This window comes from Ostrinia nubilalis, chromosome 2, assembly GCF_963855985.1.
Source record: "Ostrinia nubilalis chromosome 2, ilOstNubi1.1, whole genome shotgun sequence".
In the NCBI taxonomy this organism is placed as follows: domain Eukaryota; kingdom Metazoa; phylum Arthropoda; class Insecta; order Lepidoptera; family Crambidae; genus Ostrinia; species Ostrinia nubilalis.
In genome coordinates this window covers 10,065,516-10,092,412 of record NC_087089.1, presented here as the reverse complement: position 1 = coordinate 10,092,412, position 26,897 = coordinate 10,065,516, and the positions used below count along the sequence as shown (strand labels likewise).

The window sequence follows — 26,897 nt, the reverse complement described above, 5'->3', positions numbered from 1 at the left end:
AATGCACGTCAAAACAAAATATTTACTTTGAAGCTACGCCTAGTAGTTTTTTTTTTAAATTGAAATTAAATGATGCGATTTGGGTATTTTGGTGAAATTACTAAAAACATTAATTTAAAAGTAGCCGCCTGGCATGGAACGTGTTATAGGGTCTGAAAATATAGGAAATGACCCATTCTATCCGCCAAATTATTTTGGCACACGATGCGCCAAACACCCTGTATTATTAGATAGAGCTCAAACAAGATTAAATTATGTGATAGAGGCAGCATTTTTATTATTTATCTCCTCTAGTTATTTTAAGCCTTAAAATAAACAAATGTAATCGGCACAGTTACAGAACACTTTTGTATAAAATAACGAATGGCAAATCAAGTAATTTTAGTAAAAGAGAATCTCATTTCCACAATAAATAGGAGGTCAGGCTGTCGCGCACATAAAACGTAGTTAAGAATTCCCTTTGAACCGCTCAATCCCTCTTAACTAGTCATTGAGCTATAACTACATTTGTTTAACGACCATCTTGTGATCTGTAGGACCCAATGAAGAGACAAGTTTGCCAATTTTAATTAATTGATACAATTAAGTTTACAATTCAGTATCATTTAAAGGTAGACAAAAACAACGAAATCAAAATCAAAGCGAAAATTATGTTGTTTGAGGAATAGATTATTGATTGAGGAAAAATATTGTGTAGTACATTGAGTTACTTTAGTTAGACCATACCAAAAATCTTTTAACTTTCACCCTGCTTTCACATACTATTCATCATTATCATCATCATTTCAGCCACAGTACGTTCACTGCTGAACATAGGCCTTTCGCAATAATTTCCAGATGTTGATAGCGGCCTGCATCCAACGCCTTCTTGCTAACCTTTATGAGGTCGTCTGTCCGTCTAGTCCATATTTTTACTCTTCAATAACCGGTATCAATATCTATTTCACCTCAGACCGATTGGAATGACGGCCGCGTAGCCAACGAACTGGTGAGGTCCATGGGAGGGCCGGCCCCTCCGCTGAGCCGGCTGCGACGCGACCCCGCGCGGTGGGAAGAGAACAATCAGCAGGCTATAGATGCTGCTAAGAAAATTGGTAAGATCATGTTTGAATATTTTGGAATTAATTGAGAAATAAGAGTATTTGGATGGAATAGTGTTGGATGGAAACTAAAAATAGAAATATTCATAGTTTTTGAAGCAGAATACATAAGCCAATTAAGTTACAAGCCGGTCAAGTTAGCTGCGCACCTGGCTACCGTGACGTCACATTGTCACGTCGCATCGAACGCAGGGAGGGGTGCGGGTGAGTGCGAGAGAGAGTCACATTCCGGCCAGGTGCACTGTTAACTTGAGTAACCCGGTATGTCAAACTTTCGATAGTTAATTATAATCATGAAAGAACAATAGGCGGAAAAAGAAATATTCCTTGTTTCTTTGCTACCAAACTTATGTGTCTTTTGTTTTTATTCCAACCTAGGCGTTCAACCAGTTCTATCAGCTAAAGACATGAGCCAAAATGATGTCGAGCACTTGGGGGTGATGGCATGGGCGTCTCAGTTCCGCAATGTGCCTCCACGACCACCAGTGCACGACATGCTCAGAGTTGCGCTGGACTCTACATCGGGAAGAGTTGGAGAAGAGGTAAAGATTTCGATCTTACATTTACTTTTTAAAACGGTTTCAGAAACTTTTAAGTAATAATATTGGCCAGTTTTCATCACTCAACAAGCAATTTTATTTCTTTTGTTTTTCACCAATCCAAACAAATGGCACTGGCAGGTTTTGGTCTCCTAAAAAACAAGTTCCAGATTTAAAGAAAATATTTAGGTACCTTTTCGACAGGTTTGGTTTGGTTTAAATATCCTGAAATTTTACCAGATTTCTTGGATCTTGCATCTCTTTATTAAAGGTATCTTATTCTTTGCAGACCTACATCAAAGTCGAGTCGATCTCCAGCGAGCTGTCCATCTCAGACGTGAAGGTGTCGATCGTGAACCCTCTGGAGCAGGAGTCGAGGCTGAAGCTGGACTCGCGAGGGTCGGGAGAGTTCATCCCGGAACACGCCGGAATGCATGAGATTGTACTGACGGTTGATGACATCAGGTAAATATGGTACCAATGAAATAATTACGAATAAGTAATCATTTTAAATAGTACAGTCAGCGTCAAATAGTTTGTGACACCCAAAGTAACTAAAAAGTTCACAACACAACCTTATTCCAATTATAATAAAAGCGTGTTGCGAACTTATTGGCTACATTGAGTTTCACGATCTACTTGACGCTGACTGTACCAATAGTACCTATGGTGGTAAAACTTCTTATCACCGAATTTGGAAGTTGACACCATCGATTAACGTTTCTAAAACACTTTTTATGGCCTGAAATGGTTTTGCTTTTCACTTTACACTTCCCTTAATAGAGTTTTAATATGTATTTCAATGGCAATTTAATTGCAACTGTAATGTGATTTAATAAACATGTTCGCGTATTTCGATAAATGGGAAATTGACGATTATTTTATCAATTAGGCAACGCTTTTAATGAGTCTCATAACGCCATATTTTGTACAAAAATACTTTCAAGCACTGGTTGAAATTCATTAATTCATTAAAGTTTATTATAATATACAGTGTGAGTCACGTTAAAGTGTACATATGAAAATAGATGAAACTAGACCTATTTTTATCGACAAAAAAGAGGTCAAAAAATTTTTGAGATTTTTTTTTAATTTTTTATAGAAATTTTTTTCTTCAAATTACTTATTGTAAAGAAAACGTAATAACTTTAAACTAAGCGGTATATCCTGATAAAATAAAAACAATAATAATGCTAAATAACAGGCGATACTAAAAAAATACATAAAATACACAAAAAATGCCAACAAATAATAAAAAATGATACTTTTTGAAAAAAATCAGCTTAAAAATTCGTGTTTTTTTGGTTATTTTATAAATTTCTCCAAAAAATGCCCCTATAGCAGGTGGTTTTTATTACTTTGTATTATTCTCTATCGTATTATCTTTGTAAAACCAAAAATCGCATGTCTCTATCCCTATCACAACATTTGCTATGATCGTTTGAACAAAGGCCTGCCACAACATTATTCTCCGCTACAGGTAGAGACAATTTTAATTTTAACTAAAATGCTTATTTTACTTCGAAATCTTTTGTTTTTATTTGAAATCTAACTTGTCTTTATCAAAATTACAAATCTAGAGCCATTTTCAGTTTTGTTGTTAACGAAGCGTTGAATGGCGCGCCCGGAGAGGCTTAGTTCAAACGATCATTGCAAACGTTGTGATAGGGATAGAGACATAGCTGGGCATTAACTCGTTAATCCGTTAATCGTTAATTAACGAAGTTAACATTTCTATTAACGGATTAACTTTTAAGTTAACTTTAAAAAATGTTAACGGACTCGTTAACTTCCGTTAAATTATCCTAAGTCCGTTAATCGTTAATCCAGTACCTACTATTTACCAAAAAGATACAGCAGGCACGCTGAAAAACACGCGTTCTGACAAGTACGCTCGGGCTTCCAGAACTTCCAGAACCCAAAACAACAGTTTTTGTAACCAGAACGAAACTATAAAAAATGCTATTTTTTAATTTATTTACAAGCTTTATATTGACTTCACTTGTTAGTATGTGTGGGACAAATCTTGCAACTGAATTTAAGACCAGTTCTCAACCGATTGAGCTGAAATGGCAATGCCAGATTTTGTATGGAAGGTGGCGTCTTTTTTTTTCGCGCGGCCATCGACCGAACTTTGTTTTTTGATTACAAAATAGTGTAATAAACCAAACTTACCTTACTATGACATGTATACCTCTAAACTCAGTCTGAACTGAGTTGCGAGCGTTAGAAGTTTGATGATTTACATACAAGATTTGCTTATTGCGCGCAAGTTTTGTAAGAAATTGTAACACATTATTCCGCTATTTTTTTATTGCGCTGATTCTACTCCACACTGATGTCTGGAGCCTTTAATGGATGGTTTGTTTGTTTACACATACAATGTCACTATTTTGTTGCAATTTCATACAAAACTTGCGCGCAAAAAGCAAATCTAGTATGTAAAATCATCAAACTTCTAATGCTCGTAACTGAATTCAGACTGAGTTTAGAGGTATACATGTCATAGTAACTTTGGTTTATTACACTATTTTGTAATTAAAAAACAAAGTTTGGTCGATGGCCGCACGAAAAAAAAAAGACGCCAATTTCCGGCATTGTCTTATTTGCTATACTTATGTAAGTACGATTTAAATGCAATGTTATGGTACCATTAAGCTGGTCAGATGATGGAGCCAGGAGGTGGCCATAGGAACTCCTAAACGAAACGGTGGAAACTTATCGAGTTTGGGTTTGTTGGATTTATCTTTTCGAGCACTTTGGTGCTAAATTGTATTGTAATTGTACCAAGGCTCTGAGATTGAGATACTATAGACTAAGAGCTGGTGAACGCGAGACCTACGTCATTTAAGCTGAAAGTTTGTCAGCGTATGCTCCCAAGTCCCAATATAGGTTAGAATGTTGGTGGATTATGAAGTTTGGGTCATCGTGGCTTTGGCAGCTATCCTAAAAAAACTGTCTGGCAAGGAGTTGGAACTGTCAAAACTGTGTGGCTGATGTCGAAACAACTTCTAATCATTGCCCAAATATTATACAAAAAAATCAGATTTTATACCATAAAATCTAGACTAAGAGCTGGTGAACGCTTGACCTACGTCATTTTATAGAAGCTGAAAGTTTGTCAGCGTATGCTCCCAATATAGGATAGAATGTTGGTGGATCATGAAGTTTAGGTCATCGTGGCTTTGACAACTTCTAATCTTTGTCCAAACATTATACATAAAAATCAGATTTTATGGTATAACGTAAGTAGAATTACAGTCTATTGAATATACAGAAAAAGCCACCGTAAAAGTTAGGCTTACGTTATACCATAAAAGCTGATTTTTATATAAAATATTAGGGCAATAAAATTAGAAGTAGTTTCCTCATCACCCAGACAATTTTGACAGTTCCAACTGCTTGCCAGACAGATGATCTAACTTCATGACCAACATTCTATGATTCTATCCTATATTGGGAGCATATTACGCTGACAAAATTTCAGCTTTTATAAAATGACGTAGGTCTGGCGTTCATTAGCTCTTAGTCTACTACTAAAAAGTGTAAAATAAAATTATAATAATAAAATACTTTTTTAAAAACAAGCTCTTATTCTGAAATGCAGTTGTTACTAAAACCACTAAAACGAAAAAAATAATTTTATGCAAGGTTCAAATAATTTCGAAAGCTTGTAGCGCAAACATAAAAGAGGAATAAATTCCGTGCGCGATACAAGCACAGTAGATAAATCAAACAGTACGGAAGCTTCATACAAACGCTCGAAATCAGACTCACGCACACAGACGCACGCTTTACACGAGCTCTAAGCGAACCTCGCAGTCCATCCGTCGCGAGTGTCGCGCGCGTTGTGTTTTTAATAATAATTTTATTGCATGCGCTGTCCGCTGTATTTTTAAAAAACATGCCACGAGTGTATTGAGTAGTATACGGCTGCTTGAACTCGGCATCTTCAAAACCAGAACTTTCATTTTTTAAACTTCGTAATAATTCTGAATTGTAAAAATGATTAAATACTTATTACTTTGTAAATAAAGTGCTTACATCTGATTTTGTAATAGTTCTTTTTAAATTACGTAATTACGCTTTTTAACAATTTATGTGTTCTATTTGATAAAGTAATTTGCTCCGCGCGCTTTTGTACTAAGTGATGAACTGTAGGTATTTAAAATGAGGCAATAGCTATGTGAAAGTAAGTATCCGGTATTTTATTTATGAGAATAGAATATCTTCTACCGGCCGCGGCCTCTAATAGTACTTAATCAATTTATTCGATTATGTATTCGATCATTATAGAACCTAATTAACGTTTTATTTTTTTGTTAACTACTTAGTCAATTAATTTATTCCATTAGGTATTTGATAATTAAAAAACCTAAATAAACATTTTAATAAATAAGTATGTCAGAACCTTATTAGTTTTATAAAGATTATGAGTGCCAACCCTAACACTCCAGTTGAAGTGTAGGTATTTAACTCGCCGAAAGGGCTAAGTTTCCGTACTGCTTTAGCTCATATATCTACTGTGATACAAGCTTTCGAAATTATTTGAACCTTGCATACAATTACTTTTTTCGTTTTATTATCATGCGTTAACGGATTAACGATTAACGTTAACTTGCGTTAAATCATGCTAAATGTAACGTTTTAACGTTTAACGAAGTTAATTTTTTTATTAACGGTTTAACAATTAACGAAGTTAACTATTTGATTAACGGTGCCCAGCTATGGATAGAGACATGCGATTTTTCGTTTTACGAAGGTAATACGATAGAGAATAATACAAAGTAATAAAAACTACCGGTTATAGGGGCATTTTTTGGAGAAGTTTATCAAATAACCAAAAAAACACGAATTTTTAAGCGGATTTTTTTCAAAAATTATAATTTTTTATTATTTGTTGGCCTTTCTTGTGTATTTTATGTATTTTTTTAGTATCGCCTGTTATTTAGCATTATTACTGTTTTTATTTTATCAAGATATAACGCTTAGTTTAAAAGTTATTATGTTTTCTTTACAATAAGTAATTGGAAGAAAAAAAATTCTATAAAAAATTAAAAAAAAATCTCAAAAATTTTTTGACCTCTTTTTTGTCGATAAAAATAGGTCTAGTTTCATCTATTTTCATATGTACACTTTAACGTGACTCACACTGTATTTTTAACTTTACAGAGTCGACGGAAGATACTTCTTCAGAGTCCTGCCCCGGCTGGTGATGGTGCCCCCACCGCGAATGGCACCATGCGCCGCAGGCAGCATTGTCGAAGTGCTTGTCAGTGCTACAGGTAATATAGGAAACAATTAATCTATACTAACTAATGTGGTTCAAATATTATCGTGTAGTAGGTATTTGCCCTAGTGAGATCCATTCCTACGTCTCTAAATTGATGAACACCCTAGTTTGAATCCGCTATTTCTATCACTCGCTCAAAGGCCCTAAATACCTAACCCCCAAAGCGACAATTAATATTGCGTGACACATTTTTCGTGCACAACTAAAAAAAAACAATAAAAAAGCGTTTTAAACCAAACCTAACTTCGATAAAACGCCTGAAAACCATATTTTGTCTAAGCAATACAATTCATTTTCATTTTAGAAAAAAATAACGGCTGACCTACATAAGGTTATTCGCACACTAGAATTAACAATAATTATGTCGACCTCTAGGCGCCCCTAGAAGAGAAGACATTGACGTCACAGCACACTCGCCTAGCGGCAGAGCGGTACCGCTATCCGCGCGTCATCCGCCGCCATCTGCCCCCGGCACCACTGCTTCCAGCGCCACCTTCCAGCCTGATGAGGCCGGGACTTGGACTATCGCTATCACGTATAAAGGGGAGCATATACAGGTAAATAGAAGCTGTACAAAGAAAAGATGCCGATGTTTACCACTCGTCTAGGGGTTAAGTTAAGAGCAACAGAAAGCTGAAAATCTAAAAATACAGGAGGAATTTCTTTTTCACTTGTATAGCCTTTGTGCATATCCCACGAACGTGTGCATCTAATAAATGTTAAATATTAATTTACATTGCTGTCATACCTATACACGATTGAAAAATTACGTGGAACCCACGTCATATTAACCGCTTGAAAATCAAAATCGTCTTTAATTTGTTTTCAGGGTGGTCCATTCACGTGCGAGGTCTTCGACCCGGCCGGCGTGAGGCTCAGTCCTGGAGCGCTGGAAGGCGCTGAACCGCTGAAGCCGCACTCGTTTGAGCTAGACACAAGCGGCTGCGGGGTCAAGGGGGACCTGCAGCTGGACATCGTTCACGACAAGCGCAGCGTTATGTGCGCGCTTGAAAAACTCTCCGCAACTAAATATCGCGCTACGTTCATGCCTAAGGCACCTGGAAAACATAGAGTAAGTTCTTGGTTAATTAAAAAATATTCATATGATAGCAAATCGTATGTATTATTCATCTTTTACTCGCAGTTGCTAAATAATACAGTACCTACCGTATTATTTTTTGCCAACTGCAAGTAAAAGATGTGACATAATGAAAATACTGATTGCTTGCACACCTCCGTTATGAAACCAGGGCAGGGAAACTATTTTCAATACCTTCAATAGGTACGCATCTCTGCGTTCCCTTTGCCACGTTTCTAATCTGGTGAAGTGTACTGTGTGCAAACACCTGCCTTTGTGCACCTTCCAACTGTGGATATCGATGTATTTTGCAGTTATACATCTACTTTAATGGCTACGATGTGCACGGATCTCCGCACATGTTCCGAGTGGGGTCCAGATCGAAGAAACCACGTGATAGCTCTAGTCCTTCCCCTGCTTACGCGAGGATTTCAAGTCCAGGTAAAATAAGCACTTTTTCACACGCCTGTATTCACAAACGATTCTTGCTTAAGTGAAGCAGCAAATCGAACGCACAACGTTGAATAGAGCTCGTGTATCACCATATGCGTCCACGTGCACTGTGAGACCACATAGTAATGTTTGTGAATACGGGCGACAGTTCTTTTTCTGTCGTAAAGAAAGCAATAAACGAGTTCTTTCATATTTTCACAGTGACTCGGCTACGATCAGAAAGTCCTCTCAACAATTACAATTTATACGACTCGAGCGCAACGAAGCATAACACGAGCTCGATAGATCGTCGCGAGGAGCGACGTGACTCGAGCGATTATTACAAGTCCTTCGGCTCGGAGATCAAAGAGAAGAATTATGACGTCACCGATTCCGCATATTCTACATCGAGGGTTCACAAGAAGGATGGTTTCAGTTCGAGATACGGGTCGGAGAGCCCGAGAAATAGGACGGCGAGTCCGATAACAACTAAGCACCTCGGAAACGGTTCGAGGCTGGACGTCAATAGGCCGACTAGTCCGTTTCGGGCCAGCAGTCCGTACAGAGCGACTAGTCCGGCGGCTAGTCCGCTAACGAGGAGGGACAGCCCTTTGAATAGGACGGTCAGTCCAATTAACAGGTACGTTATTCGGCTACATGCAATGGATAGAAATTACGTTAGCCCTGTAGACGCTTGGGAAATTGACAAACCTCAGCTCGCCCTTTGAAATTGTTTATCCCTTTCTAAAAAGTTCAACAATCAAAACTCATAATTAAACAGCGAAGCTCGAAAACGACTCTGTTTGGTATCAATATTTATAACTTTGCACCCTAAATCCACTTGAAAGGACTTAGGACGGAAGTTAATATACTTACCACACTTTTGTATTAATAATTATGGGGCGTGAATCATTTTCTTTTCGCGAATGTTCCCTTTTGGCTCGGCCCTTACAAAACATTTTTATCGCGGGCGCTCCGTGGAAATCTTATTTTGCAAGTTCGACGGCTATTAGAAGAGTTTTTAGGTCAACGTACTTTTATTTATCAGAGGTCCGCTAAAAAACTCACAACGAAAAAAACAGGTCTCTCATATTTTTCGCTAGTAATCAATTTTCAATCAGTACTCAACGCGCAGTGTATAAATCAGGCGCTTTTTCATTTGGAGTGACTGGTAGTTTTTCGCTTGGAATCGGGTTACCTTGGTTTTGATATTTATTTTTAAAAGGGTGCCTTTTCAAATAAAAACATTGCTCCGATAAAATATAATCACCTATCACAACTTCACCATAAAATTATGACTTCGTTTTATTTTTTGTATAAAATTAAGAACTAGATAAATCCTTAGGCAACTATGGTGACCAGATACAAGATAAATACAAATTTGAAACCATTTACATTTAAAATGTAATTGAATTGATGTTGCGATTAAATAATAAATTCCTAACTATGACACCCGGTATAAGTAAATAGATAAATAGCCATTATTAATAACCATTGTCATACCTAAATGTGCTCCCAACTGAAGTCGAACTTGCAACTGCGTGTAGTACCTCTTGGGAAGGTGGCAGTTTCAGCTTAAACCGTCTTAGAAGTTCTAGGTACTTAAGTTTTCAATGTTCCTTTTAGGGTGAGCAGTCCAACAGACAGGCATAGCCCTGTGACAACAACGAAGAGAGTAGTGGAGAAGAGATCCAACTACAAGATGTACAGCTCCTACAGTGGATCTCAGGATAACCTGGACCAAAGCAGCAGTCCGTATGTTTCTCTTGAAAACGATCGGACTAGAAGACTTGGAAGTCCAAGTAAGTTCTTTTAAGTAGGAATATTATGAGTTAACTTGGGAACGAATAATAAAAGACTCGTTTAATATAATTTTAGGTACTGGAGATCCTGGAGGGAAACCGTTTGCTGCTAGAAAAGATTCGTGGGACTCAGTGGAGAAGACGAGACAAATGCTCAATGCTAATAGGTAAAGTCATAGATACCTTACACATTTCAATGTAGCGCACTGTGTCACCGAATTTCGAATCGTACTCTAACTAAGGCACTCTACACACCAATGCTGCTGATGGTGTAAGGAAATGCATATTATCTGGCTGCCGATTCGTTACGTAGATCTTCTTAAAGAAACTTGTAGTACCTACCTCATCATCATCATCTCAGCTATAGGACCTACCTACTTACCTTTATTTTCATAAATTCTTCTGATTTTCATTTTGGTCTAACAGAAGTCCAGTCCGGTAACTTTTCCCGTAAATTACATTATTAGCCCCCACTCTAGTTGGATTTTATGATCAATTTCGACTTACGCTATTGGGAAGAGGTGATGAGTAAAAAGTTTTTAACCCTTCATTAAACTAATACTTCTCCACAGGCTAGGATCGCCCGACCGGCACCAAAGCACGCTTGATCGCGAGACACGGCGCAACACACAACTGAACAAGTTCACCGACTTCTCGCGCGACTCGTTCAATCGGCAGCTCGACCAGTTGGCCGACGACCGCGATTCTGACACCTACACCAGCCGGGTAAGGGTCACATTACCATATCACAAATTCATTTTTCAATTTAAACACTAGCACACAACGAGAAGGTTACGCGTTAAGGTAGGCTTGGTGTTTTTCCCCATTAAGATGGGGATATCATTTAAAAATGCAAGAAGCGATCTCTTTTAAAAATAAGTATTGTCCACGATGCAAGCCACAGGTTCAAAGCAATGATCTAAAGCACGAATTATACGCTACAATCTGTAGAGATTCCTCACAAAAAGAACTTTTAACAAGTTAGCTGAACATACTTATTAAGATTAGTTACTTTTTGTATGTGAATAAACAATTTGTACATCATTCCCATAAAATTACTAGAAGCATAAAAGAAAGAAACAGTGAACATAAAGTTTAAATTTCACTTCAGAGAGCTGACTGTAAAATAAAAACTCACGCTGAAAAACATCTGAGTAGCTTTTCTAGAAAAATATGGCGAAGAGTATTGTTTAAATAGTAAAAACTTACTTCCAGTTCTTATTAACAATTACTTGAACGAGTTATTACTACTTATAGAACGGACTCTACTACGTCTTTACTTTTTCATGACTGTATTAAATAATTAAAATAATGTTAACTATTCCTCAAAATGTAGATTGTGGTTTTTGAAGTAAACTACTTATTTGAGAAAATAAACAGAAGATTCCTTTGCATATCATCTGGTTGTCGTGAGTAACAAAACCGACTAAGGGCTTGTTCCCACGGACACGTCCCGTTTTTTGCAAGATCCCGTTTAAAAGTAAACGCGTTTTAATATTAACGTTCAAATGAACATCCCGGTTGCTGTATCCACCAAAAAACCGATCCGTTCGAATTCCGTGGGAACCCTTATGGTATCTGTAGTACCTACCTATAAGGTGGACCGACGACATCGTAAATGTAGCGAGGAAGCGCTGGACGCAGGCCAGGAAAGCATTGGGGGAGGCCTATGTTCAGCAGTGAACGTCCTATGGCTGAAATGATGATGATGATGATGGAGAGCCATATTAGACGACTCTACCCCGATTATTTATTTTCTTGACTGTGAACGTAAACTATCATATCTTTTCTCCCACAGCAAGAAATCAGCAAGCGGGAAGTCCGCGAAAGTTCATACGTGGTGCGGGACTCCTCGTACAGCAGTGTAGAGGAGAAGCACCAGCAACAGCAGTCTTTTTTATCCAATAGGCCCCCCCGCGACCCTACCGGGGGGGCCCTAACTGAGACGGATGCAGCTCATGCCCGTTTCAGGTAAGAAACACAATACTGACACATTTTATATATTACTAGCGGCCGCCCGCGACTGCGTACGCGTGGATCCCGTTTTACCCCCTCGGGGGTATTTTCTTATTATGAAATCCTTTCTTAGCGGATGCCTACGTCATAACATCTACCTGCATGCCAAATTTCAGCCCGATCCGTCCAGTAATTTAGGCGTTGATAGATCTCTATGTCAGTCAGTCAGCCAGTCAGTCGCCTTTGAGTTTTTATATACCCTACGTATCTACGTCATCGTTGGGAGGCTTTTCGTTTAACAGCGAAGAAGGTGCCAACAACAGCTGACACTATTTGAAAAATAAACATAAATATTTTACAATATAGGTAATACTGCTGAAAACAACTTACCTACCTTCGAACGTAGGAGCAGTATTTATACGTATCTTTAAACTACACATACACCTTACAGCATAGTTTTAGAAAAACCCATGAAAAGTACTCATGAAGAGTAAAGAAAACTGTAGTTACATAATCATGTTCGCGCTTTTCCAGTGGAAAACCCATGAAAAAGCACTCATAAAAAGTAAAGAGAACTGTACTTATTCTATTCGCATTTTTCCAATGAAACCGCTGAAATATTACAGTGGTTGTTACTTTACTTATCTGTCATGCTTCATCAAAATCTCAAACCTCACTATCCACATTTCTCTTTTTATATTGGAAAAATAATTGACAGTTGTTTGGAGTGCACTTTTCGTTCGTTTCATTCTTACCCAGTGTCTGCCTCAATGAAATAACTTGTCTATCCTGAAAATATGAATCTTATGAATGGGCCAGACGTTTTCACGACGCTGTAAATTTTACACTCTAGGTATCTTACTATTGAAGCAATTTCTATTTTAAGAAATATTTTCCCCGCAAAATGAATCTTAGAGCCAAAGCACACGATCCGTTGTAGCGGCGGTGCGACGCCGGAGCGGTGTCGCTCTGTGTTCTTACTAATAAAATTTATCACCACAACTCGACCGCGTCTCTCGCGGTTGTCGTCCTTAGGCTATAGCTGAAAATCAATGTTTTTTTCTACTTTGCTTATGTAAGTATTAATTTTAATCCTACTTTTGATAGGTACCTACTTCCTGTTTGAGCGCCGCAACGCATTGTGTGCTATGGCTCTTACTGGGGGCAAATATAATTTTGAAATATTTCCACTCAGGGGAGGTCGGTCTCGATCATAGCCAATGACAGCGCGGGCGCGGCGTGTATTTCCATTGTTTAAGTTTTTCCCACGGCTACGCTCCCGTAAATTTTGGTTTGGCATATCGTCAAATATTCCAGAATATTTGGAAGTAGATATTTTTCAGGTTTATTCCTTTCAGTACTTTTTTTATAAGTAATGTATTATTTTGTATCGGTACTGGGTACTCTACTTATACTCTGGTATTGGAAAATATCTTATTTGCGAAGTTAGAGTTTATTTACGAATTAATTGATATATGTGTAAGATTGCTTCTTGATTAAAAAAATTAACGAGATATAGTAGTAGTCATATTCTAAACCCGTATTCGATGTATTTAGTGTATTCGCTGAATTTTCTTGAAGACTGCAGCAAACTGTAGGTAAAATTTTTCTGAAGCCGATGACAAATTAGAGCCACCATTCTGACCCCATCAAAATAAAACAATTTTAATTATGGTTCTACCAAATTGCTTCTTGTTGAATGTACCTTTTGTTTGTTACAGACCAATTCAAAGGGATAATAAAGGTGCCAAAGGAGTAATCGTCAAACCAACTTACAAAGGCGTTTTGGGGCAACCTGTTGAGTTCATAGGTAATGCCACCAGAGGGCAATTCCAGCATCCATATTCCAATTAACTCCCAAATGTGTTTTCATACCAGCTTCTATAACCTTCCTAATCAAGTGGGGGCAAAAATACAGGGTGTTAGGTAAATGGGTATATGAGCCGACACTAGCCCATGTTAACATGGTCATATAAATAGTATGGTGAAGTCAGAAATTTGATATCATCATTTTATTTTTTTTAATTGTCATACAAAACAAAATTTTATAAAATCCGATTTGTATGAAAATTAAAATAATTAAAATGAAGTTATCAATTTTCTGACTTCACCATACCATTTATATGACCATGTTAACATGGGCTAGTGTCGGCTCATATACCCATTTACCTAACACCCTGTATATACAACTGACTACTTAAGTTACAATAAGGCAAAGAGGCATTCAAAGAGCGAGGCGTTATAGTACCTACGACAATCTTGTGTACCATAGAAAAGATAAAAAAGTAGCTTTTAGTCGTCGTTCTTTTATTTTTATATGAACGTGAGTGTTAGTAGTATTTTTATGACAAATATTAAGTCCGCTCAGTATTTAAGAACACGACAGCTTTATCTCCGAGGAGCATTTTCACACCTTTTCAAGACAGTACTAAAGACACTGCTAAAATATTACTTTTCTCACTCGACATTTTTAAGAAACGTTTAGTTAACGTAGTTATTTTATCATAAACTTTTATATGTACATTTTAGAGATTACTATAACTCTAAGATCTACAGTTCTAAAAGTGAATACTGTGCAGATTGAGTAGTAGTAGACTCATCTCATTGGAATTTTCACAAAAGTAGCGTGCGCTATTGAGAGTTAACTTTTAACTTTTTGTAATAGCTACGCTGCAGCCAGTATCTTTTTTTAATGATGTAGGTATCTGCATGTGTCTTTTTTCTTGTTAAATAAAGTTTTTCTATTCCTTTCTTTAGTGACAGTCGCTTATTAGTTTATTATTACAGTGGACTGCAGCTCAGCCGGGCCCGGGCACCTGGAGATAGAGGTGTCCGGAGGCAACGGCACTCTCGTGGCGAGCTCAGTTCGCTCGCTGGGAGGGCATCGGTACTCTGCCGCGTTTACACCGCGCGTGTTACGTACGCACGTCGTGCGTGTCACGTTCAACGATGAACATGTGCCGGGTGAGTGATTTTTTTATGACTGACAGCTCACCCTGATTTTGCTCGGGGTATTCTTAGTGACTAATAGGGCACCCTGACTTTACTCAGGATTAACAATACATAAAACTGTCTTCAACATACCCCGCCCTTACAGTTGTACTGTACACTAGTATTAAATTATTATGGGTTGTACCTTCCTAAGTTGTGTCCGTAAAATTTACGCAAGTAGTAAGAAATTACGATAAGCGACTTACCAACCACTCTCTGCCTATTTCAAGGAATATATTTAATGCTTGCCACTACTTTCTGTCAAGTGTAATTCCTTAAAGACACCCGTACCATTCGTATCTACCACGTGTTATATGCGAACGGAGATAAAGGATTCACAAAGTGTATTGCAGCTTTCGTGTATTATTGTACCTTTATTAATTAAAATAGTTTATTGAATAGAAATCAGACAGAGATCTCTCGGAATTTTCTCTTAGTTAGATACTATAGATTCTGCAGTCTTTAGCTGTTAAAACTTTTAATTGGTTGAGTTTAATTAAAAAGGAAAATAACTATATTATTTGAATTGGACTCTAGTATTTATTTAATAGGACAACCAACAAGACATACTTACACTAGAAGACAATCAATATTTACAACGTATTTAAACTTAATCTAAGTGCTTATTCTTATTCTTATTCTGTGATTGTATCCTTACATATCAATTCAAACCAAACATCTGTACTTATTCCTAGACAAGAAGTTCTAACTAAAAGATCTAGTTCGCACTCGCTTAAGAGAAATCTAGGCGCATCGCTGTTTTGGGTCTCCCGCGTTACATATTGTATGTGATTACGAGAACAAAGAGAATACCCTGACGGGAATATTCCATCCAACGTACGTATCAACATGGAATTCTTATAGAGCCTCAAGATTTTGTAATGCTTCTCACATTTGTAATACGCTTGTTTGTTCGAATTTCAGCCTTATGATGGTTTAATTACAGGACTCATAAGTGCGGTCGTTGTTTGAAAGTTTTGAAACCAAAAGAGATGACGTATGAAAAAGAACTATAGGTAAAGGATTTATGATATTGAAGCCTTTCATGTCCAAACGGAATATGGAACCAATTCCATTAGGAACTAGCTTTATTTACAGTGCATACTAGTATTTTTAATATAGTCCAGTCAATAAAGCATTATAGATGGAAAACTGTAGAACACAATTTCTGACTTCAAGACTTTATTTAGACTAGTTAGGAGGTGAACATAGCAAAAGTCCCCGCCCTTAGCCCTTGAGCCGGCGGGGAGAGGGGGGATTAAAGGTGCCACTTTTCGGTTTTTCGCTTAATCCTCGGAAACTATGCGTCCTAGTGACATGACTACTTTGAACCAAAAAAAGCATATTCAATTTGCTACAGGTGAGATAGACAGGTTTTTCTATAAATTGTATAGTTTTCGCGGCATCTGCTCTAGAAGGTCTGTAATATTGGAAAATTTATTTTTGTCTTACATGTTCCCATCAGGAGAAAATCGACTAAATCAACATTGAGCAATCATTCTAGACATGCGGGAGCATGTTAAGCCTAGTTCCTGCGAGGGGACTACACCGTGCGTATATTTAGACGAATCACTTTGAGCCACTTTTGACTCCTCATCACTCAAAAACTACTGTGCATTAACACTTCAAATTTAGCTCATGTGTTGAGACTTGCAAGATATACATCAGCTTCAAATTTCATAAATATGCCTCAAACGGTTCTTTAGATATTGACGTCCAAAAATCTACATGTCTGACCTATAGACCAAATTCTAACCACTTCCAGATGACCTCGAAGGTTCAAATTTGGCATCCAGAAAGGTAGTTATGTAAATACAAAGGAATAAATAAAAAACCAGTAAATTTTAACATTTCACATGTGATAGAGAGATTTTAGTGCTCTAAATATCGATTTTTGAACGTCAATACCTAAATAACCGTTTGAGGTATATTTATGAAATTTGAAGCTGATGTAATATCTTGCAAGTCTCAATACATGAGCCAAATTTGAAGTGTTAATGCACAGTAGTTTTTGAATGATGAGGAGTCAAAAGTGGCTCTAATTGGTTCGTCTAAATATACGCACGGTGCAGTCCCCTCCATGGAACTAGGCTTAACATGCTCCCGCATGTCTATAGTGTTTGCTCAATGTTGATTTAGTCGATTTTCTCCTGAAAGGAACATGTAAGACAACAATAAAATTTCCAATTTTACAGAGCTTCTAGAGCAGATGCCGCAAAAACTATACAAGATATAGAAAAACTTGACGGTCTCACCTGTAGCAAATTGAATAAGCTTTTTTTGGTTCATAGTAGTCATGTCACTAGGACGCATAGTTTCCGAGGATTAAGCGAAAAACCTAAAAGTGGTACCTTTAAACCCCCCTCTCCCCGCCGGCTCAAGGGCTAAGGACGGGGACTTTTGCCATGTTCACCACCTAACTAGGCTAAATAAAGTCCCGAGGTCAGAAATTGTGTTCCACGGATTTCTCTCTACACCGTCGTTAAGGCATTCATTGACTGGACTATAGTCATAGGTTTTTCATTTCTGTTTTTTACATTGGTAACTCGATCCATTTTCCAGCGTCCACATATCGAATGTACTGCGTTTTAATAAAATGAAACCTGTGAAATGGGAAAGAATATTAATCCGCGCTCATTCGCAATTAAGTTGGAAGGTAGAATTTTCAAAATGAGGGTTTAATTTCAAATTGCCGGCATTACTAGGCAATACAGCATTGGGACCTTAACGAACTAATCTTCGTGGAAGCTCGACATCGCATAATCGGCTTACTTAATTGAACTGACGTTCAATGTAAATTAAACGTTCACCGAGAGCGAATTTGCGGAAAAACTAAATAACGAAATGTTTTGAAGGAAGCCCTCCGAGAGAGTCTTTGTGGCATTAAGAACTTTGATTAATTTATTTATTTGCTCCGTAATTACGTATTGGCATAAATGAGAATATTAAAAGGTTGAATTTATTGAAATAAAATGAAAATAAAGGTGGACAGTGGAGTTTCGTATCGGAAAATTTAATCAATTTTAATTCAATTATAAATTGCTTTTGGTCACAATTCGCTATGCCAATAATGCCAGTATCAGCGATTCCTGATTAAATTCCAGTAAGGTAGTTCTATCTAACAAATAAATGCCAATTTCTACCCAAAGACTTCTGTCTGAAAAAAACAATTGCTCAAACTTGTCTAATTAACAATGCATTTTCATCAACAACTTTACTTCGGTCCTGAACTAATATCAATTTAAATTCCATTCATGACAATTGATCAGCCCAATGGGAACCATCCACATAGGTACATCCCATGGAAGTCCAACAAACCCATAATATTTCTGTCAGAACCAAAGCAGTAGACACCTACAATTTGCGACAGTATTCATTACCTACAAAGAGTGATTAGTTCTGCCGCCATTAGCGTACTTACTGCGCATTTTCTTTTTCACTTTAATGGCACATTGTTAGAAAGTGGATGTTAACTCCTTGGTGCGTGGAACTGGCCGGTGTGTACAGAATGACAGACAGGTCAGGGTTTACCTAATTATTATCATTCCTGATTTAAAAGACGTACTAGACGACTGTTTATTACACTAGACTAGTTGTCTCACTCAAGCTACTTGCTGATCGTAAGGTGTTAAGGTTCCTTTACACAATGATAGTATACATTAGGGTGGAGCACGGTTGTATGGGAAAAATTTTTTTTTTAGTTTCGAAGTTCTAATAGGGGGGGATTTGTGCCTTATATGAAAATATAAATAACTGTAATTTTTTATCCCATTTAATGAATATCTTCTGCCTCCGCAGTGACTTCAAAATTTTAAAATTTTATTTAAAGTTGAAAGTCGTCTAAGGTGAAATATTGCGCTCTATTTATTAGTAAGAAGGTATTATATAACAGATATTTATAGATTAGATATTTACTAAGGTAATATAACAAGAAATACATACAAGAATTAGATAAATTACTTTAATTATTATGCTTGAAAATCCTTTTTTAATCAAAATTTAGGCATCACGTTTCGCGATTCCAACTTGACTTTTATTGCACCTTATTAGTGACTTTCTGGATGCAGTGAGAAATAGAATCTTTGATCGTAATCTTCACAGGTCCCTCAACAGCTTGAGTGAGGTAGAGAAGCCTTAAAACAAAGGTTTGCTCTCACCACCAGATTTGACCATGTTCTGAATTTCTTAGTCAAATAAATATCTCAAAAGCGGCTGTTCGGTTAAGTAAATTAAATCAATATATAAAATAGCATTAAAGTGTATCACTGGTACTTAAAAAATTCTAGGTATTGAAGGGTGACTCGTACTGTGTGACTTTAGTATGCGACGAGCGGCCAGCTCTCTGACATCGTAAGAAGACTGCTATCAGGATACTCGTAATAGCTTTTTCTCCGGGTAACTAGTTCTTTAATCTTTCATAGGGTATCTGGCCTACATAGGGTATCTAGGCCTCTCGAGGCCATAATAATTTTAAACAGATGACGGGTGCCATCTTTGCATGATGGTTTTGTTCTTAATAAAAAACCAGGACGAAGCATAGACTTGAACCACAATAGTAGCCAGAGGTATCAAAATTTCTATTAGATTTTAAGTTCCTACAATACAAACGTAGTATTCGGTACGCTCGTGTGATCTAACGGGCATGTTACAATTCACCAGGAGAAATTATTGCGAGATTTTGTGAGAATACGCCTAATTACCGCCGAAGCAATTTTATGCAAGTTCTGCTGATCAGTACTCAGATAATTGGCCATTTCTGATCACATTTGTCCTTCAATTTGTTCAAATTTATAGATAGGCAGTTTCTCACATGTTTCCAGAGCTTTTCCAGTAGACTATCTGACAAAGACGCGAGTCGCGAAAAGGGCCAGAAAAATTCTCTTCTCGCGCTCCCTCACTGCCCTTATTAAAATTATAAACCCAAAGCCTGGCTTTTTTGTGTATTTTACATTGAAAATATAGCATATCAGTAAACGATTTGTGATAAAAAATAGTATTTTTATTTAAATATTGCACAGATATGTGGCGCCAAAGTGAGGTCTAAAACCAACTTTTTTTATAAATTCAGTGTCGATGCGGAGGCGGTTACTCTAAACCGAATTGATTAATATTTTGCATGACTTCATTTAAGCCCTAAAGGCACAAAATTTTGACTATTACATTACAGTTATCTGAAAAAAAAATTTTCGCTCCACCCTAGTATACATACTGAATGTTTCGAATTTTGTGAAAAGAATTTCAGTACCTTAACATTTCAGCACGCAAATTTATTTACACTCTATGTATATCAACGTGGTATAGGTACACCATCAGATTTGTATGGCCGTACCGTACAGTAAAATCATCAAAATCAAAATCAAAAATATTTATTCAGTTTAGACCACAAGTGGCACTTATGAACGTCAATAGAAAATAATAAAAAAAGAAAAGGTAGCCCTTATGGGGCACTTTACATGTCTCCTTATCTTTTGGGCCCTACCAGCGCTTCGAGACAAACATATGGCAAGTGCTGAGAAGAAACGCCGGAACAAACTCAGTCACCACTTTATTGCCAGGAATTATCTAACGGTAAGAATAGTCAAATTTAAGTACATCAAATATGTGCAGACTGAACTGACCACGCATCCTTGTCATCAATATAGTCTCGAACCTTGTAGTACCCTTTGGACATAAGGGTATTTTTTATATGTATCTTAAATTTGTTTATTGGCAATTCGACAAGGTTGTGTGGTATTTTGTTAAATATGGTAATACATTTCCCCAAGAATGAATTACCTATCTTATGCAACCTAAATGATGGAACAGCAAGTTTATTCTTATGTCTCGTGTTAAATGAGTGGACGTCACTTTTCTTAGTAAATAAATGTATATGTTTACGGACATACATAATGTTATCAAATATGTATTGCGAAGCCACAGTCAATATATTGATTTCTTTAAAAACTTCTCTAAGCGAGTCACGTGGTTTAAGACCGTATATTGCCCGAACAGCTCTTTTCTGTAAAATGAAAATTGATTCTATGTCTGCTGCTGAGCCCCACAGTAAAAGACCATAAGACATAATACTATGAAAATAACTAAAATATACAAGCCTTGCTGTTTCAACATCAGTCAAGTTTCTGATCTTTCTCACCGCAAAGGCAGCTGAACTAAGTCTTCCCGCCAAGGCAGCAATATGGGGGCCCCATTGTAATTTACAGTCTAGGGTAATACCTAGAAAGACAGTAGAGTTTATCAGTTCAATGCGTTCATTATTTACTGTAATATTAGTATTAACTTGTTTGACATTAGGCATAGTGAATTTTAAACATTTAGTTTTTTTTGCGTTTAATAGCAAATAATACTATCTCACAAAGGTCCTTTGAATAAAAAGGTAGATCATTTATATAAATCAGAAAGAGCAATGGTCCCAGTATTGAGCCTTGGGGCACTCCCATTTTTAGGGGGGCGCCCGAAGAGTTAGTTCCGTGAATATTTACTTTTTGTAATCTGTCTGAGAGGTAAGAGTGTAATAGGCTGTTTATATCAGAGCATCACCACTATTCCAATGTGTATTCTGGCCTATTTTAAACGCTCTACAAAAGCTCTTACAACTTCGTAAATAACAAAATAATCAATCAATCTACTATTGTTTCTACTTTATTCACCATAATTTCGATGTCTTAGAAGACCATTTCACCAGAATTAATTACATTACCTGTTTTAATAGCCTGCACACAGTGCACATCCCTAGATTACCACCAAGAAAGTGTCAAGCCAACAATCAACCTGTGCATTGAAGACCTGTCTTTCTAATTGCCGACTTTCATTGGGGCCATGCTCAAGTAAATAGTAACTTAGGTAACCAATGGTTTTTGAAAGAAAGTTGTTTGCTTTGACGTAATCGTAATGCATTGTGTAATTTTGAACAATGTAACATGATGAATACTCTTATAAAACTTATGTTTTATGCATGTGAAAGTAATGTACATCATTAAATGCTCAGTTAACTTTGACAAAACTGCGCCGTCTAAAAGTCTCCTATAGCTTTGGTTTATTATAAGTCTTATGTTCTTATGAATCTAAGACTAAGTTGTACCACCTAACATTGACCGTAACTTTGACGGTAACCGGTGTTTTTTGTGGGTTACCTACGCCATATCGAATGACAAATGATCGAAAATCAAAATATCGAATACGTTTCATCGAACGATCAAAATATCGAACGATCAAAATATCGAATGCTCAAAATATCGAGCGTTCAGAATATCGAACGATCAAAATATCGAACGATCAAAATATCGAACCATCAAAATATCGAAAGTCGATATAGACGTTTTTATTAAATTTCATCTACCTTGCTCGGCTCCGGTGCATGGTTGTGTTTGGTCGTACAACTTTTCAACAAATGTTCCTCGGCTCCTTGCTGAAGCGTTGTTATTGCCGTACTGCTACAATTAAATTTATATTTTTGTGTACAATACCAATAGAATGTTTCATCAACATTTTTGTTCATTGCCATTACAAAGCCCTCCAAAATGAGGACTGATTTTCCTTTTTGGGACAGGCTAGGCTTATAATAGGTCCCCACGGACATTATTCTCCAAATTTATAAACTTTTCAGGCACAAAAATACTTAAGGCACACGTTAACTGGCAAAAAAAAACTGTACGACCAAACACAACCATGCACCGGAGCCGAGCAAGGTAGATGAATTAAATAAAAACGTCTATATCGACTTTCGATATTTTGATCGTTCGATATTTTGATCGTTCGATATTTTGATCGTTCGATATTCTGAACGTTCGATATTTTGAGCATTCGATATTTTGATCGTTCGATATTTTGATCGTTCGATGAAACGTATTCGATATTTTGATTTTCGATCATTTGTCATTCGATATGGCGTAGGTAACCCGTTTTTTGTATGGAGTTTGACAGATTTTTGACGTTTGTCAAAATTAACTTAAGATGGTGCAACCCAGCCATAATCCCAACTAATATTATAAATGCGAAAGTAACTCTGTCTGTCTGTCTGTCTGTCTGTCTGTCTGTTACGCTTTCCCGCTTAAACCTCGCAACCGATTTTGATGAAATTTGGCATAGAGATAGTTTGAGTCCCGGGAAAGAACATAGGATAGTTTTTATCCCGGTTTTTGAAACAGGGACGCGCGCGATAAAGTTTTTCTGTGACAGACAAAATTCCACGCGGGCGAAGCCGCGGGCGGAAAGCTAGTCTTCTTAATAATCTTAATATTGTATTTGAAAATTATGACCAAATGATAAAAATTTCAAACAATGCAGATCATAATTTGTATGAAATATGGTCATCCAAAAGATGATTTGTCACAAGTCCTAAGTATAAGAAGTCTGCAAACATTTTTGAGCTATTGTTTGCTATATTGTTACATAAATTGTACCTAATTTCTTATTAATTCGAACACATAATACCTACTTACAACAGAAGCAAATAAAAATGTATAATGAGACACATAACTATGGAATAACGTTACATATTATTAAGTTTGTGTATCAATGAGCTAAGATCATATAGCGGAAAATTTAACATTGTTATTATTATTCTAAGTATTACGATTATTATCATGACGTAATTGGCGTTTTACTGTTTTTACCTAAATTAAGTCAAATGACCTATTTGGAATACGTCATCCTCATTAGCTAATAAATTAATACAACATTATTGCTTTAGTCGCTATATAAGTTACACAGATTGTCACAAAAAGACTAAATTAGTTAGGTACAAATTATCTTGTGTTTACTAAACATTTTCAGAAAAACTAATTACCTAGGTACTACTTTTATTAACATAATCGAAAAGTTACTGAGATACATTTTCGTAGTATAGCCGTTTTCTGTAATTCTTGTTCATGAAAATATCTTTCCGAACCTACATGGATATGACAGACAGACATAATAATATTTTCTTATTACCTAGACGCATCACAGACTTGCGAAGCATTGGATTGGAATTAGATTTGGATTAGTATCATATCATAATCTACAATCTGTAATAATTCGCATGAGGGTTTGAATTCTGGTGCTTCAAAAATACGTCATCCTTAAGACGCGACTCGAATTTTGTGAGATAAAGTTAAATCGCCTTTAAATTGTATTTCAAACACGGCACCGGCTAAATACCGGCATTATCCTAATGCCCCGCTAAGCACGGCTTCGCAGTAATTTCTGCATGCAAATCAAGTCTAGACATTAGTGAGGTAGCGTGAGAAACTTGATACACACATATTTGTATATTCTAAAACTATTCTTCTGTACACAATTACAGAAACTTTAACAACAGAACAAGGTTTGGACCTTGTTCTGTTGTGTACCAATATTGCCTGGTATTGTCCAACGTTCTTTTGTTACGAACTGCTGTAGATTTGTTGTCAAGACGTGCAGTTGATATGTCAGAATTGCAACCCACTAAATGCAGCAAATAAGTCTGCTTTAAAGAACCTTATTGTCTATCCTTGTTCCTCCCAAAGAACAATGAATGAATACGTCTAGCTGTCTCTTTTGTGACAGTGAAAGGGGCTCTGTTCTTGTCTGGTACAGTCAACAATGTGAACAAAAATATTTGGCGTTAGAACCGGTTTATAGTCCTAATTAATCCGGAGTCGTAATGAAGTTGAAGTATTTTGGTAATGTAGGTATTAATCTTTATATTAAGGTTGCGTTAAAAATTTAATTTAATAAACAACTGTGGGAAAAAATAAAAAAAATGAAATTTAAAAATAGCGTGTATTTAAAAAGCTGTCCACATTACCTACATACATATGAAACCAGTGAAAGTTAATAAAAATAGAAATAAGATTATTTTGTATCATAAGTAAATAAACGGCACCTGAATATACAAAAATAATACTGTCACTGGATGACTAATAGCAAGCTTTATTATTCTCGCTGTGAGTTATTATGCAAATCGAGAACTAGGCAGAAGAAAAATAACTAGTTCAACAGACGTGAGTAACGAATCGTCTCTGCTGCTGGTACCGAAGTAGGCTCTCGAATTCCAAGCCGCCATTTTGAATACCGCAGTGACGTCACGCGACTGGGCGCGGGCGGCAGCGCCTGCGCAGCGACTGACATTTGAGCCGCGTTCGTACTCGAATGAGGCGATGCCTCCGCCAAACAAAAATGCAATTTCGTCGCGTATTCTTCCGTATACGTGCTGCTAACTATTAACGCATACATTGGAGTCTCTCTGATCTTAACGCTTAAGAACAGTTGAGCAGAATTGTACGCCAGTTTATTAGTGCAGTGTGTGTTTTCTAAGTGTTGTTATTGTGATTTCTTCTTGCCGTGTGTCAGTACAGCGCCCTAGATCGCTGCTGCCGAGGGAGCGTGCGGCTCTCAGGACCCCTTGCCCTCGATAAGTGAGTCTATTTGCATACACTGACTGCTTACATCCGTCTCTTGTGAGTGTGGGCGCGACACGTCATAACCTTTGCCTAGCCTTTTTGAGTATTGGGACTTGGGCTCACAAAGTAGAAAGTATAATGATCCAAAACATATGTTAACAATAACGCTTACTTAAAATACACCTTACATTGCAGTAACAATACCAGCTGCGAAACGTATAATGCGAACAAAAACTTGAATTTACAAGCGGTATCAGGTCACTGGTACACCAACTGTACAGGTGACATTGTGGCTTAAATTACAAATTTAGCATGAGAGAAACAGAGAAAGAACCCTTAGGGCTGTATTACTATAGATGTAGATTATAGTTTCGCACGAACGCATCCCAACAAAGCGCAAACGTGCGTTGAACTCTTTTATAAGGGCCGCTCCTCACTCACCCCTTTTTAGGGTGGTCAGCCAAAAAACCACTTTAAAGGTATATGGGTTAGTGGTTATTATCAAGCTATGATCTTGGTGCACTCATCGGATAACGGATGTAGGTTTTTATGGCCACCACTCATAACACCCGATCGCTCGCGAACCGATGTTGCGTGACTAGTATGTGGCCGACAAAAAGCTGGCAAGATAAAACGGTGATAATTGCTGATAGTTTTTCTTTGAACAGGAGTTCGGTGTAAGGTACTTTTTGAGGTAATTGATGCTTTGTTGTAACAATATAGACGTCTTACATAATTTTAATAGCTACATTGATTACGTAGGTACAGTTTAATCATCTTTTAAAAGCTAATCGAAAACTAGTATATAACTTATTAAACCATTCAAATCACAACTTCCACAGTTGAAAACAATCCCGGGACCCTTAATTTATACACCGTCACTAAAATCATAACGTACGCTTTAGCTTTAGTTGTGAATCTGAATCCACGCGGATGTTATAAAAGGGGAGGACTTAATTAAAACTTTTTAGGGGATCCCTCAAAGAGGGCCTATTAAGGGGAGTGACGTGTCTGGCAGGCATCGATCCGAAACTTTTCGGGAGCTTTTATGTGAAGTTAAGCCATAGTTTTTAGGGTAAACTAAAATTCATTTCAAACTTATTATGGGATATTGGCAGATTTGTAGACGTATAAAGTTTATTACGTACGTTTTAATAACAAAGTAGCTCTTAATAAAAACAACAAAATTATCTTTGATACCTACGTGCTGATTGCCTTGTAAGCTCAGATTGAAGATCAAAACATTTGGTTCTCACTGGTGTGGGAAGTATGAGTAATACAACAATCAAAACAATTTAATGATCGGAATCTGTTTGATATATCTGTCATTAAAATAAATAAACGA

The 26,897-nt window shown here is 37.0% G+C and overlaps 1 protein-coding gene across 4 annotated transcripts in view; it reads left to right on the top strand.

Moving 5' to 3' along the window:
* LOC135082818 (filamin-A) overlaps positions 1–26,897 on the top strand; it is an 88,346-nt gene that overhangs the window by 21,574 nt on the left and 39,875 nt on the right. For all 4 annotated transcript variants that reach the window (XM_063977597.1, XM_063977584.1, XM_063977591.1 and 1 more), the window contains 14 exons: positions 953–1,094; positions 1,479–1,642; positions 1,929–2,104; positions 6,812–6,924; positions 7,308–7,489; positions 7,762–8,004; positions 8,325–8,451; positions 8,665–9,082; positions 10,069–10,244; positions 10,321–10,411; positions 10,817–10,970; positions 12,043–12,215; positions 13,922–14,010; positions 14,988–15,164. In XM_063977597.1, coding sequence (XP_063833667.1) covers positions 953–1,094; positions 1,479–1,642; positions 1,929–2,104; positions 6,812–6,924; positions 7,308–7,489; positions 7,762–8,004; positions 8,325–8,451; positions 8,665–9,082; positions 10,069–10,244; positions 10,321–10,411; positions 10,817–10,970; positions 12,043–12,215; positions 13,922–14,010; positions 14,988–15,164 — 2,425 coding nt within the window. The remainder of the gene's footprint in view (positions 1–952; positions 1,095–1,478; positions 1,643–1,928; positions 2,105–6,811; positions 6,925–7,307; positions 7,490–7,761; positions 8,005–8,324; positions 8,452–8,664; positions 9,083–10,068; positions 10,245–10,320; positions 10,412–10,816; positions 10,971–12,042; positions 12,216–13,921; positions 14,011–14,987; positions 15,165–26,897) is intronic.